Source organism: Podarcis erhardii (assembly GCF_964252035.2).
Source record: "Podarcis erhardii genome assembly, chromosome: 11".
Lineage (NCBI taxonomy): Eukaryota > Metazoa > Chordata > Lepidosauria > Squamata > Lacertidae > Podarcis > Podarcis erhardii.
The window spans coordinates 22,532,320-22,547,683 of NC_138501.1; the positions used below are offsets into that span (position 1 = coordinate 22,532,320).

Here is a 15,364-nt window from a genome sequence, read left to right on the forward strand (position 1 = left end):
TAGGCATGACTTCACAATACAGTTTTCTCTTTTTAACCAGCTACTATCTACTGATATTTTATTGATGCTTTAAATTATGCTTTATGGATATTTATGGACTTTTTATTATATTTGTATGCTGTAAACCACCGTGATATACTTTATGAAAGTCCAGATTATAAATATTTAAATTTTAAGAATGTGGAGTTCATAATCCTCATGTCGGTCTAGGTAAGCACAGAAACAAGGCTCAAGTAATTGTACTTTAGATACAGGACTTTCATCAATGCTAGATGCATACTGCTTGGAGAAATTTATTCTTGGCAAATGAATAACTTTATCATAATCCCTAGCAGAACTGCCATTTAATGCTTAGGAAGTAGCCTTACATCAAGGAAGGCCATTGGTCCATCTTGCTCAGTATTTTCTACACTGACTGGCAGTAGGCTTCCATTGGATAACCAGATCTTTGACTGCACTAAGAGTGCTGAACTGAAAAGAGAAAGGGTTACATGCCATTTTCCTTAGAAATGGAAGAGAGCAACCTTCTCTTTCCAGTTTATAAGAAGAAGAACACACTAACACAATATACTCCGCAGGTCATTCTGGAGTGCCACTAAAAAACACTGAGATCTTTAAAGTATAGACACACATACCCTATGAATGTTTTTGAAGATCTGCCTTCCCCAGTAAACAGGCATCTTGCTGCTAGAGTATCTCCATACTTAATTTCAACAGGGTTTTCTACAGGGTAGAATGCCTGAGAAAGAAAACAAAATAGGTCAAGTATTTCAGATTAGCAGTAAGTGTGTTTCCTCTCATTCATCTTTTTGGGAATCGTGGCTGCAATCCATGTGTGCTGTTTGCTTGCTTGCTTCAGGGGTGGCTAACCTCAGGTTCTCAGCAGCCCCAGCCAGCATTGCCAATGGTCAGGGATGAAGGGAGGTGTCATTTTCTTCTTCTTCTTCTTCTTCTTCATCATCATCATCATCATCAAACAACATCTTGAGGTCACAGTTTAACCACTCAGAGTTTACTCATTTAATTTTACTTACTTAAGTGTCTCAAGAGATCTTTCAAGAGTTCCTGTGTACACACAATTATTTTTCTTGATGTTCCTTTACAAATGCTTCATTAAGCAATGTTACTTTTAAAATAAGGGTTTAGTTTGAGGGTTCTGAGAGAGCATCTTCAAATAGGAAATTAAAAAATGATAGTAAAGTGCACCCCCCTGAAAATATGCACACTTCACTGCAGACTGCAGCCATGAAATCAAGGTGGCTACATTAAGCATTTACAATCGGGTAAAATATCCAGTGCTCTTTTCAGCAATGAGAGATGCCATTCTGTATTTTGAGCTTGCCTAGAGATGCACTCTCTATATTTCCACTGATTTTCATCTGATTCACTGATTTTCATTTGATGACAAGATGAATCATAGTGGTCATCTTGGTTGCTATGGAGTCTGCTGAACTTCATAAGCCTGACTTACTGGCAAGATAAATAGCCACTGGTTATTGTTTTACAATGCAGGAGAGTTCTACAATGCCTAGCATGCAACACATTTAAATCACAAATCTTCCTTATGAGACACACAGCAGCTCAGAGAGGTGAGACTGTTCTTCTTTCAAGCAAGGGTGAAACTCATGCAGGCATCCAGGCATCTTGCAAGAGAAACCTAGATTAAGAAATCATCTCATCGCATCTGCATTTGATAACAATATGACAAACTATTAAAATTATGATAAACAGAAACACTGTAATGTTATTGTCAGTGTTGGATTCTGTGGCAACTGACTGAAGTTTCTCTGCCTTCAACAATGGGCTTTCATTTTAAGAATAATCTTGGGTCTCTCATCACATTCCTTTCTATATTGCAAAAGGAAAAGGGATACTGCAAGCATGAAAAATGGTCATGTCATGCTAATTTTAGTAGCTGATCTGACATACGTTTGCACCAAAACAATACAGCAAACCATGATCTCGTTCACTAGAGATGCATATGATTGATTGCAACAACTCAACCTACAAGCAACATAATACTGTATTAGAGGAATCTGATGACAAATCTAATAATTATAACCTCTACACCTTTTTTGGATAAAAATACTTGAATGCCTTGTATAGTTAATCTCATGGCTGTGGGCTCAAGCCCCATGCTGGGTGAAATATTCCTGCATTGCAGGAGTTGGGTTAGCTGGATAACCTTCCAACTCTTCAATTCTATGACTTTCAATAGATCACAAGTTTTATTTTGCCGCAGAGTGTTTTGCAATGCTTAAGTTGTTGCAGTAAATCATATGCATCTCTATTTTGTTGCTTTCTTTTTTTTCTTTTTTTACATAAACCGCATTTTGGATTGTGATTATATTAAGCAGTCTAAAAATTATAAACAAAAAGATATGTTCTGACTACTCAGTCCAGCTGCCAGACTCTGGCCAATAACTAGATGGGCTACCGATTGCTGAACTGGCCCCACACAAGTACAGCTTTTGTCCATTTAAAAAATCTTAAAGCTTCCTCAACTCCAAGTAATTCATGTAACATGTGAAATTTCAGTCTTTCCAAGCTTAACCTGCAAATTCAAGGTATCCATTTAAATTTCAAGTACATAATATCAGAAACACAAAGAAAGGGATTTAGACCTTCCAGCTTCTCCATATTAACCCTAGCCACCCAAACATCAGCCCAACATACCTGTGGCAACTGAGGACTCTGCCTGCCAATCAGCGTCCACTGACCATCTCTAACTCTGTATCCACTTACTACTTTTCCTGAAATATAAAATTATAAGAGTATAAGTATCATATGTTTAGCAAGATAATTATTTTTTTCCAGATTGTTACAGTTATGCTACTTTCAGTTCATAAAATAAATTCAAAGATTGTATAAAAAGTTGGTTTGCTGGTTGTGTTTTTAAACAATTAAAAACTTTAAGACGCTTGAGTGCTTTCTGTTATTTATCACCCAAACACATGTCAGACATGGGCAACTCTACCAAGGGGTTTAGTTCGGCCTGCCAAACCATTTCCCCCCAAAGCTCACCCAGCTTTCAAACTGCTGAAAACATAGCTGACATCATGTGATGTGGTGCGACACACATTTATTCATAATGTGTGTTAACAATGCTCCTTCCTTTGGAAAAAATTGTTTTTGTCTATATATAAATGGACATCACGAAAGGGTGTGTGTGTGTGTGTGTGTGTGTGTGTGTGTGTGTGTGTGAGAATGAATGACAAGAATTAAATTAAGGCATGAGCCTCACTTTATAACTGTTTTTAAGAAGGTGCTCAACAACTGTCCAACTCAATTCTCTCAAAGAAGCGCAAAATCTTGCAAAAACAGTTGATATTATTCTTAATGGCTAGCTGTGAGCTCACATTAGTTTCTTAAAATCTGTTTTGAGTGTGCTGTTTTCCTCTGCCCCAAATTCTCAGTTTATCCCCCCTCCCCTCCAACCCCCCCCATCACCTTTAAATCACATGCCTTTAGGCCAGGGATGGAGAATTTACAACCTTTCAGTTTTTGTTGAACTACAGCTCTCATCATTCCGGACCACTGGGCATACAGACTGGATGCCAGTTGGAGAGCAACAACACATTTCAACAGCCACATTTCCCAACCTTGCCTTAGCCACTTTATGTGTTGTATAAGCTTGGAACTGGATGTATAAAACATGCTTATACCAGGTTTTTCTGTTGTTCTTCAGATTTAAATTGATTGACAAGTTTTGACACTATATAATTCAATTCAGACATTATGAGTTAATATGGATTACAGCAAAACCAGATTGAAAAGACAATCATCAATAAATGAAAAGGCTTACCTAAATGATGTGTGTGTACTCTGTAGGCAAACACATGCATTGGATACATCTTATAACTGCAAGCAATATCTGCATTAACCGCTGTCATAAGAGATAAATAAGGAAATCAGGGGAAAGGGCATGTACATACTGAAGTTGAAGCAGCTAGTTGGAACTATTGTTGCAATTAAAAACTCAAACCATCTAATTAGAAGTACATCAATGTGAAATGTAGTGTGCAAAATTACTGACTCTACTCATTCATCTAAAAATTAGTATGGACATATCTTTCACTGACACATTGCTCTTAAGAACTGTTCTACTGGGACAATGTTGTGTCTGCATCAATTCACATACATGGTACAGCTGTTTCCTTATATACGAAACATGTGGCAGATTCCCATGTGTACTGGAGTATACAGGGAAATCTGAGTGGGGCACAACAGATCATTTCAAACAAATAAGAAAACACCAAACAAGTGTTCCCCAACAATTTTATGAGAAACATCTTAATTAGTTAACGGTGTAACACTGGGATCATGAAAGACCACAATGGCTGCATTACATGAATGAACCTGAGGCTCGTGTTCACCTCTCTTCCCCTTAGGTGTGTCCATGATGAAATCAGAAGCTTTCACCTCTGGTTTTAGCTAACAGTAGAATTCAGAAAGGCGTAGTCTTAAACTTATTTTATTACCTGGTTTACGAACCAGCTCATTTCAATAATAAAACACAGCAAAGACTAAGCAGAGTTTTGGGTTCAGATATAACATTGAACTGTGGTCCATTAAAAGAAGCAAAGCTTCCAGTCTCCTACTCATACCTACAAGGGTGTGGGGCAGGGGGAAGAGAGAGAATGCTACCCAAGGCCCATCCACATAAACAATAAAGCATAATTTTCAAATTCCCAAGTATAAGTGGAATTTGGATACTAATCTAAGAGTAGTTGAAAAAAAGATGTTCCAAGCTGTTATTCATTTGCTATATTAAAATGCTGATCATGTTTCAGTAATAATTAAAGATGCATGTTACGCCATCTTGGAACAGCTTTACCACATGCACAAACAAACACATACAAAAAGTATTCAAGCAAAAACTTCCATCAGCAATATACATTCCAGGACACATTAAATTCAGAAACAAAAACAGAAATATATATTTATCTAAATATTGAAACATGCAGTTCCTCTATACACACTTCATTTCAAACTTTGGAAAAAGTAGACTTACTACTGGTTTAAAAGGAGTTTGTGCTTAATAAAAATCAAAAGAAATGCTTTCAAAATTTATTAGTCTAAATGAATTGATATCTGTTTTTCTAAATTGTACTGCTGGTGTGTCTAATAATAAAATATGTTTATAATATGCTACATATTGAAATGGATATATAAGGTACATTACTACTTCCAATATTAATCAAAGGTTTTATAACACATTTCCTAGGAAATTATATCCTACAGTGAAAGTGTTGCACATATTAGTGGGAGGAGGGAGTTGTTGTAATCACCTTTCTCCCCTGGTGGTATAACAGTATCCATGGACATCATAAGATACATGCCAGCAATCATAGGCTGCCTTAAAAAAAGAAAGTGGGGTGGGAAGGAGAGAGAAATTAAAATCAAATACATTGAATCACTTATTATATGGCTCCTTCTAAAATAAAATAGCTGAACTGAAACAGCACTTTTCAAATTCAAATACACACACACACACACACACCATGCAGATTAGTAGAATACTAAATATTTATCCAGTGTATGGAGACTTATATAGAGCTTTTCTTACAATCATGCATAATATAAATTATGTTAAATAAAAGAAATGTTACAGTGAGACAGTGGTTTTCATACAGTGTGCCATGGCATCCTGGGGGGCCTTGAATGATAGTTAAGGACGCTGTGGGCAACACTGGCCTCTGTCCCTCTTTCCATCCCTCCCTCCTCTGATGCCCTCTCACATCTCTGCCCCCCAAAGGCTTCTGTGGCTGTTTGTTGCAGCAGCCCTGGCTACAAGCTCCCTAGGTGAATGGTGTCTCTGGGGCTGGCCAGCAGGTGCTGGTTGCCAGGAGCTGTGGTGGCCTTGGAGTAAGCAAGAAAGTAGGTGAGGGAGCCCAGCCAGCCAGCCAGTCAACCAGCCTGTTGGGAGTGGATGGACAAGTAGGAGGCCACGAAGGTCAGGGTGGTGGCACAGAGACTAGGGGTGGCGGCAGCTGCTGCCTGGAGGACTCCCACGGGGAGGGGTGAGGAAAGGAGACTGAGGGAACACTCCACAAGGGAGGGTGTTCAAAAAGGGGCTGCTGGCTCTGCAGGCAAGGGGTGGCATAACTAGGCTTCTGACCCCACAGGGGAGCCACAGAAAAAATGTAGTTGGTCAACGGAGCTGTAGACTCAAAAAGGTTGAAAACCTCTGCACAGAAAACCTCTGAGATGTTGCACAGAAAAACAGACATAGTCACTCCTGTTTCTCCTTTAGTGTGCAAAATGTGGATCTCCAAAACTTTGAAAGGGTGAGATGCAACATTTCTGATGCTGATTGAGCACATCCCCAACAACTGAAAAGCTTATCTTTTTAAAAAGATTTTAAATATGACCACACATTTATAATCTGTTTTAGCCCCAAGCCTCTTTCTCAGTACCCATCTACAAGTATGTGGAGGGCTGCTTCACAGATTTTTCTGGGGGGGGGGGTGGAGAAAGAAATCTCAAAAAGGCACTAGTGAGAGGGCTCAGTGCATACCAGAGGGAAAGGTTTCAGCTGATTCTTCACCAAAGCTATTGCAGTTCCACCCTTGGTTGAATGCATGATTCAGGTCAGAGTGATCCTTTGAGTAGTTGAAGTAATCAGTTGGGCAAAGGAGATGTGATGAGCACATAAAAGGTTCATATGATGTGAAATTTAGTGGGGGGGAAGGAAAGGGGAAGCAAGCTAACTTTCAACTTCAAAGAAATTGGGATCTGAGGAATGAAATAAACAACACCAGTATGAAGTTGGGTTTGTCAAGGGAAATACAGAGATGGATAGATCCAAACTTTTAAAAATCAAATATGAAGAGGAAAAAAGGAGTGATATACAAGACTTTCTGGAAATATTCTGGGCAGCTACACATTATATATGAAACATTTGATTTACCAAGACATGAAAGTCAACTAGTTGTTTATCACACTTAGTCCAACTTGCCTTTTCTCAATTTTAAGAATCGAATATATTCTGAAGTAAATGTGATTATGTTAATTAGTCTCTTTAAGCGCGCGCACACACACACACACACACACACACACACACACTCAAACCCTAAACAATATGCTTCAGCATACACCAGGGTCAACATAAGGTTTTGTTCTTCTCATAAATTTTCTGACAAAGTTCACATTGATCTCTTCAAAAGAAGATTTTAGGGGGGCGGGGAACTGACATGAAAGATGTTGGAAATATACTTACTTTTGATTAGTCAGATGTAAAGTTACACCAGAACAGTCTTTGTGTTTATCTGCACAAAACATATAAATGGATGTTAAGTAGAAGCATTAGCATTTTTCCGGTTAATACATGAGTGTGATTATTAAATGCTTTCTGCATAACATTTTCTTATTAGACAAGCTATACACATAACAAAGTCACTCTGCTGTGCCGGTGACACATTTGCATCAAATTCTCTTTCAGTGTTGAAATAAAATGAAGAATGCATGTTATATACTGTACTACAGAAGCTTGAAAGTTGGTAATTATATTTTGAAAACCAAATAGGCTTATTATTTTTTGTGATGAAAATCAAGTAATATATTTTAAGCAGGGAGGCAAAACTAAGACATTAGAAGACATATTTCTTCCTGGTGCAAAATATTTTTATTGCCACAAAGGCCTATATCCAATGCAGTGCTAAGCTAAAGTATATTTGTTCTGCTGGCAAAAACGTTTTGCATCAGCTGGAACACTGTTGCGCAAGAGAGCACTTAAGTTGGTTGCTGGTAACTTTGATCTGCTGAGCAAACAGGTTTCTGCTAGCACAACAGTTGCAATGGATTCCTCTGCTAAGCAACATTAAAACTCACCTGTCTGCTAGTGCAAAAGTCATTGCAACTGGCACGCAAAGAACTCTGGATACAGCCCATAGTGTCTATGTTAGACATTCAAAGCAGCCAACAACAAATGTTGAACATTTTTCTTTTGCATCCAATACTTCTTGTTTTTGGACATTACTACTGTATAACAGGTCAGTAGTTTTCTGCTAAATAAATAAATCATCTAGCCCAATGGTTCCAAGTTTGCTAAGTACTGTGAACCCCCTGTTTTTTAATTTCCTTTCTCATTTCATACTGAATGCTGAAAGATGTTTCACCCAACACTGGGAGAGTTGTGAGGTGACTTGGGGGAAAGTACAGGGAAACATATCAGGAGGGAAGATGAATCACTAAGGAGTTTCATTCACTACAGAGATATGTGGAAAAGCAGTGCTCTTAAAAAAAACAAACGTTGAGAACTTTACAATCTCTTGTTCTTTCTCAAATAATCTTGTGGATGGCTTTCATTTTACACCCAGTCAGAGATGTCACACCAACTGTTTGCAATCTGTGGAAGGTAACAAGTGATTGTTTTCCCCCTATTATTCTAGCTGTGTTTCTATTTTATTTTATTTGTAAGCAGCTTGGAGTCCCTGTCAAGGAAAAAGATGGGGCATAGTCATCATCATCATCATCAGCAGCAGCAGCAACAACAACAACAACTTCCAGTTCCAATCAACCATGGATGGTGGTCACCAGAAGCAGCAAATGTCACTAGTCAGAGAAGAAGCTTTAGACTGAAGAAGACTTGAATGTCACTTCCTCAGATTCAACATTTTTGTAACTCACTATTGTATATTTCAGCTATTTGTTTTTGATGTGTCCTTTAGGATATTAGGGCTTTTATGAAATCCACACCCAACCAAACAGGAGGATTTTTCTAAAAACGGGTATACATGCAAAGGAAAAAAGAAAAAATCCTGAAGACGTGCTGTACATATTTTTATGTTAAATGAAATGCAAAGAGCTACTTGTGTTTATATACATAGCAGAATTACTGAGAACTAACAAATATGGCAAAGTTGAAGCTGAATGCAGAAAATATTTGCTTGAACAACTTCTGTTTCAACCCATTTGGGGCAGACTCATTTCACTCAAAATAGGGTCAAGCAGTTTCTACTTTATTCAAAGTCATTAGACTGCTATGCTGTAGCATTCAGGGCAAGTGGGCTAGTCCAGCTGCCTTTATATCTGGAGTTACTAAAAAGCACTCTATGAATAAGCTAGACATCACAAGCATAAATTCAAGGAAAATTGTGCTCTCTCTAAACTCACACATCATTGTGAACTTCAGAAAATTTGCTTGCTGTGCTAAAGCAAAAGCAAAATCTGGGCTAGGCTTCAGCCTTGCATATGAGATCAACTGCCATGTCTTTCATTTTTGCGAACACCACGGTTGTCCCTGTGTTAAATATTTATGATGTATCAAGAAGAACCCCCTTTCACACTGGCAGAATCTCCCAACGTAAGGGCCTACTTTTCATCACTTTAGACACCCACTTCCCAAAATGGTCATGTCTAACGAGCTCTCTACTCAGCAGGTTTGATAAGCTGGAAGAAATGGGATCATAACATTTGCTTTTTTTGGCAAGTGCTGCATCAGCTAAGCAGATTGCGAAGAGACAATGCAATCCTTACATCCCATCTTAAAAATCATCTTCCCTATTTGCCACTCAGCCTAGGATAATTCCTTTGATTTTGCATTTCAGCTAGAGAGCAAGTACACATTGCTCCAGGACAAATAAATTATTAGCTTCCATTTGCCCTGTGGCAATGAGAGGAAAATGCATTCATCCCACCTCAGAAGGAGGTTTCTTTCAAAGCTGATTTTCTATGCAGAGCTTCCAACAGAGATCAAACAAGAAGCTGTGCTTACTAGTGTGGTTTAATAGCACTTCTGGATTGCAGAGTGTATATAGCAAAATCCACTGTGATATGCATATCAGCTTCTAATTCTTTGATCAGTGAGAAAAATAAATGGTAACTGCCACTCAGAAGATACATTAAAAGGTTTACGAAGTCAAAATACCCTAAGATAAGGCTTATTGTTCCAGGAGTATAGCTCAAAAATATGGAAGCATGAAACACAAAGTTTCTACTTTTGCCTAGTTTGTAAAATAATACAAATGAAAATTATTATAAATTTGTCCAGCGTTAAGAAATATAATCAAATAATTTTGAAACTAGGGAATATGATTGCTATGATTGAAATGCAGTGCAAGTACTTGCATAAATTCTCTTAAGTATATTTTACAACTATGAAAATGAAAACTGGCTAGATAAAAAAATAATCTTAAACTTTGCATTCCACTACATGAAATGCTATGCAAAAACCATGTGTAGATGAGCATCTTAACTTTTTTTTGGAAAAAAGGATGACTGTAAAACCATGAATGTAACTAGAAAATAGAAACTACCAATTTAATATGGTCAAAAGATATCCTTATACAAAAGAACATTCTTTTTTGCAGCTTATTTTTTTTAAAGCATTGGAACCAATGTAAGTTATATTAAAAAGACTGATGAACACAAAATAATTTGTTATGCATCAGGAATTTAAATTTTGTCAGATTTCTAGAAAATAGTGTAATTGATGCTGGGTAGGAATATTGCTAAATAGAGCAATAAGGATAATTCCATGAAGACAGCTTGCTGAAATCACTTGCCAGAGAATACGTATTCCCCCCTCCCTTAACTGCTTGTGCACTTGGGGCAGTTCAAAAATAAAGCAATGTATATCTTCCAAACTGGAATTATTATGTTGATTATGGTGGAAGGAAGAAATCTTATGTACTGTAAATGGGATGTAATGCACAAGGTTCACAGACTTTGCAGCAAAGAATAATGGGCCAAGAAACAAAATGTTAAAAGATTATGCTGTAGCCATGCCAGTGCAAACTTGGCCTTTAGACAGAAGCTTGATGGGGAGAGGGAAATATACCAAGCTCTATTACAATGCAATTTAACTTCCTTTTGATGGGGGCCTCCACTGGCCAGCAACAGGGCTTGGTAGGTTGCTGCCATTATCAGACAGGGGGCCTTGGAATTCCTAAATCGGAAACTATTTTTACTTGCTAAAAATTAAAAGGTCAGAACACAAGACAAATCATTAATGAAATGAGTACAAACGGCATGGTGTCACACCTATGAGTTTTACATTAATAAACTGCTGGGAATTTTAATGCACAATATATGCCAAACTCAAGAAACAGCTTCTGCACACTCAAAGAGATGCTGCCATTGACCTACTGGGAACCATGCATACTACCTTCCATAACAGTAAATTCAGAGAAGGAGGAGGTAGTGACAAAGATGTTTACACTATTTGAATTTCCTGATTACATAATCAGAAATACCACCAATTTCAAATCAGATGACCTCCAAATTATTTAAAATACAGGAGGGTCTGCATTAGAACACACTTAAGCTGCCACTGTTATTGTAACTTGTCTCAATAATTAGCCATTTTCTCACTTTAGTTTTATTTTTTTCACTGGGGTGGGGGGTCACACTGCTCAACAACCCCTTCCTGCCTCATTCTAACTGCTTAGATCTTCTGCTTTCCACCCCATGCAACTGTTACAACCAAGAGGATGACCCATCAGCCTGGGAGGAGTAAGGTGATCAGATTTGGCAACTGGCCTGGGGATCAATCCATTTGCTTACCAAGTCTGACTCTTCATCCTAATTGGCAGCAGCGGACAATCTCCAGGCAGTAAGTGCCTTCCTCCACTTCGTGCTAATACTTCTCTTGCCAACGCCTCACCTGGGCCAGCTTTTCATCTTAACTGGCAGGGCCAACAGCAAATACCCAGGCAAGCTGGTGGGGAGGGGAGAATGTGGTCAGCCTGAGAATCTGGATCGTGGGGCAATGGGTCCTAGGCTGGTAGTCAGTGCAGCCAGTGGAGCAGGGTGCCTGCTGCTGCTGCAGTCTGTTCTGGATGACCCTCTATAGCTTACCTGGGATGCCTCTCATCATCCTATAGTTTGCAGCACCATCTGTCTGCAGCCACAAGAATATGGCAGCGTTCAGTGCAAATATATAAATATACATAAGCCCACAACTTACATGCATTTGACTTGTGCACAGCTTTACACACTTAGCAAAAAAACTAATTAAAAAGGGGGTGGAAGGGGCGGGCATCCAATAAAAAAATACTTTGGCAATCCCAATGCACCCAATGGACTATATATGGACTATATATGATTTTGGCTTAAGGTGTGATCCCTGGAACACAGACATCATGTAAGTTGCAGGCTTATTATAGTATAGCTATTACACATATCATCTCATTAACATATCCAAAGATCATACATACCTTTGAATGCACTAACATCTCCATAATGTACTTGGAGTACAAAATATTTGCTGCCCTCTTCTCCTCCCACTTTGAATCCAACACCTTGACATGAAACAAAAAGCAACAAGTGGGAATTCAATAAATGGTATGCTTGTGTATTTTCAATAGTATAGTAAAATAATAACAGTGGGTAATATTTAACTTAAATTGAAATCCCACAATGTTCATATTAAGAACTGAAGTTGACAAGTTATTATCTGTGATAACTTTAAAACAGAGAGAGCACAAGCAACGTTTTTCACATGTATTCTGCTTGGGGAATCATTCCTCAAGTACCCTTCAAGGGATATATAACACTGGAACTGAGAGTTATGCATTCATTCTGGCTATGAAAAGCTAGAAGAGCAAATAGAAGCAGACAGACCAGATATCTCAAGTTTTATGTCTTTCCTTTTCTTTTTTTCTTTTTTTACAACAGTGGCCTAGTTCACTGTTGGTGGGAATATGGAACACAGAACTTTACTTGGTGTAATACAAGATAAAAGAATCATCTTGACAGAATCCTGCTGCAAACCAAATAGATTTCACCAACAATCCATCATTCACAAACCATAAAAGTTTCCTCCGTAATAAGAAGGCAGCAGACAAGTTCGCTGTGGAATTACATTTGTTCAGTTCCATATTAAAAAGGTAGGGAAGCTACCAAAACACGCACAGCCTTTTGCAGTAGTTCACCCAGAGGAACAACACCATTCTTCCCAAGGAAAGTAATAATAACCATGAGTAGAGACATACAGAGCATTGCACTTAAGTCACTACAAGTTAACACACAGACACACACACATTTATGCACACAAAGAAAACATTTTATGTCCATCCTTACTACCACATGCTCATTTGGAATGTCAGTGTGAAATATCTCATACCTTTTGGTAGTCTTGTTGGTGGTGCATTTCTTGCCCAAGCATACAAAATATTAGATGTGTCCGTGCATGTTCCTCCATCACAGTCCCTGAAACAAACACACAGTGGGAAGTTTTTTTATTTTGTCTTGAGCATCTCTTTCATTTTAGGAACATTAAGCAGTTAACATTATTCTCCACCACAAACACTACATTCAGGCTGAGAATGCCCTTTGTTATCATGCTTCTCAATGTGTTTTTAACTCCCTCTTCTAAAATTTACACTACCTTTTTGAGCCTGCTCCCTCCAGCATTTTACCAGCACTCATCTCTTTGGCAGTCACAGCGCCTGCCAACCTAGCAGTTCGAAAGCACCCCCGGGTGCAAGTAGATAAATAGGGACCGCTTACTGGCGGGAAGGTAAATGGCGTTCCGTGTGCTGCGCTGGCTCGCCAGATACAGCTTTGTCACGCTGGCCACGTGACCCGGAAGTGTCTCCGGACAGCGCTGGCCCCCGGCCTCTTGAGTGAGATGGGCGCACCAACCCCAGAGTCTGTCAAGACTGGCCCATACGGGCAGGGGTACCTTTACCTTTACCTTTACCTTTATTTTACTTATTGCATTTACATCCATGGAACTTAAGGCGGTGTACATGGTCCCATTTTATCTTCACAACCACTATCTAAGGCAGGCTAGCCTGAGAGTTTGTATTCAGCCTAATATTATCCAGGGAGCTTTATGGAATTGGAATCTAGATCTCCTTGGCCCTAGCAGGATATTCCAACCACTATGCCATGCTAACTTACAGGCAGGCACACAGAATCTTCACACATAGCTCTCTCTGTGTGTGCAACCTGCTGCTGTTTGATTAAGGGCTTAGGCAGTACAGTCCAATACTGGTGTTAAAAATGGAATGTAACAGCACATATCAGATGTCCCCCTAAACCAGCCACTATCCTGGCTCCTGCCCAACACGCACAGACAGAGGCTCATACTTGTACATAAAGAAAAGTTATTTATTCAGGGAATTAACAGTATAGGGTCAACAGCAGACACAGTGCTCAGAAGTCACAATTCAGATGTTCAAGCAATGAAGATGCACCAACAAGTTTCCCTGCACCTCCCACCAGCTTTTAAAGACAAGGCATGGAGTGCTCAATCACAATATTCCCTTGCCTTACAGGAATACCAAGATTGCAAGCATGCACTCCATGAGTATGTGAGCTTCCACCTGTGAAGGTGGCATTTGATTCTAGGTGACAAGGCTACACTCTTCTGTTCAGTCGCTGCTGCCTCTGTTTCAGCCTCCTCCTCAGCTGATCAAAGCCCTTCCCAACGTGTATTGAGGCTCTCTGCTCTTCAGGAAGGTTGGAGGGGAGAGCTAGCAACCCTGATCCCCTTCCAAAGGGACTGAAGCTGTGGTGGAAAGGGGAGATCCCTCCTTCTCCAACTCAGGTTCCCACCATTCAGTCCCATCCTCCTCCTGAGTCCTAGTCTACCGCCCCATGTCAAACGACAATGCTGAGGGCTCATGGCAGCCAGTTAAGGAAGGTTGCTCTGTTCAGAAGCTCCCATACAAATGAGCACCTACTGTGGGTGGAATAGTTTCTCAGGCAGCTGAATGTTAAAATCTGCTGCAAACATGAAATTCCCTGGCTTAGAATTTTGTCATCCTGAAATTTTGTGCCCATCCACGGGGACTCGAGAACCATTACAGTGGTTTTTGCACAGAAAATGGTCCTGGGAGCTTGTGTCTTAATTTAGATTTCAAAAGTCACCCGCAGAAGAAAAGAAACAAAGAAAAACCCTTAGAGACCCTGTATTTTGACTTTAAGACTATGCAAGATTTATTATAATATGATATATGTTCCTGTATTCAAGTATAATTCTTAATATTTAAACTAATCCCCACACTATGAAATATCTATCATTCCATGTGACATTTGCATCAACTATTCTCTTCTTCATATATACCATGGCATGATGAGCATGGTTGAAGATCTATTTTTGACACCACAAGAATTTAGCCCTTAGAATCACAAGGTTAATTAGACTGAACATTGCTTCTTCCCACTAGAAAAAGCTTGGCATTTCCCCTTGGGCTGACCATACAGATGATAACCTTGATTTTATCTCTTTTCAGAAAGTAATAAATACATTATTAGTTAGTGGGGGAAAGAGACTTAACTTTTTCAGCTATGTCAGTAGCTGCTTCCAATATATTTATAGTGAAGTTCTTTGGAAAGAAATTTCCAAAATGAGTTACAATGCTATGCCTCCAAATAATGAAAGCAATTAACTTCTGTTCTAGCAATTCAA

At 39.0% G+C, this 15,364-nt stretch overlaps 1 protein-coding gene across 7 annotated transcripts in view; it reads right to left on the reverse strand.

The window, feature by feature from the left end:
* Positions 1-15,364, reverse strand: part of PAM (peptidylglycine alpha-amidating monooxygenase) — a 125,442-nt gene that overhangs the window by 47,827 nt on the left and 62,251 nt on the right. For all 7 annotated transcript variants that reach the window (XM_081880385.1, XM_081880384.1, XM_081880386.1 and 4 more), the window contains exons 6-12: positions 13,070-13,155; positions 12,162-12,245; positions 7,223-7,271; positions 5,292-5,359; positions 3,806-3,886; positions 2,677-2,753; positions 636-739 (exon numbers count right to left, since the gene is read on the reverse strand). In XM_081880385.1, coding sequence (XP_081736511.1) covers positions 636-739; positions 2,677-2,753; positions 3,806-3,886; positions 5,292-5,359; positions 7,223-7,271; positions 12,162-12,245; positions 13,070-13,155 — 549 coding nt within the window. The remainder of the gene's footprint in view (positions 1-635; positions 740-2,676; positions 2,754-3,805; positions 3,887-5,291; positions 5,360-7,222; positions 7,272-12,161; positions 12,246-13,069; positions 13,156-15,364) is intronic.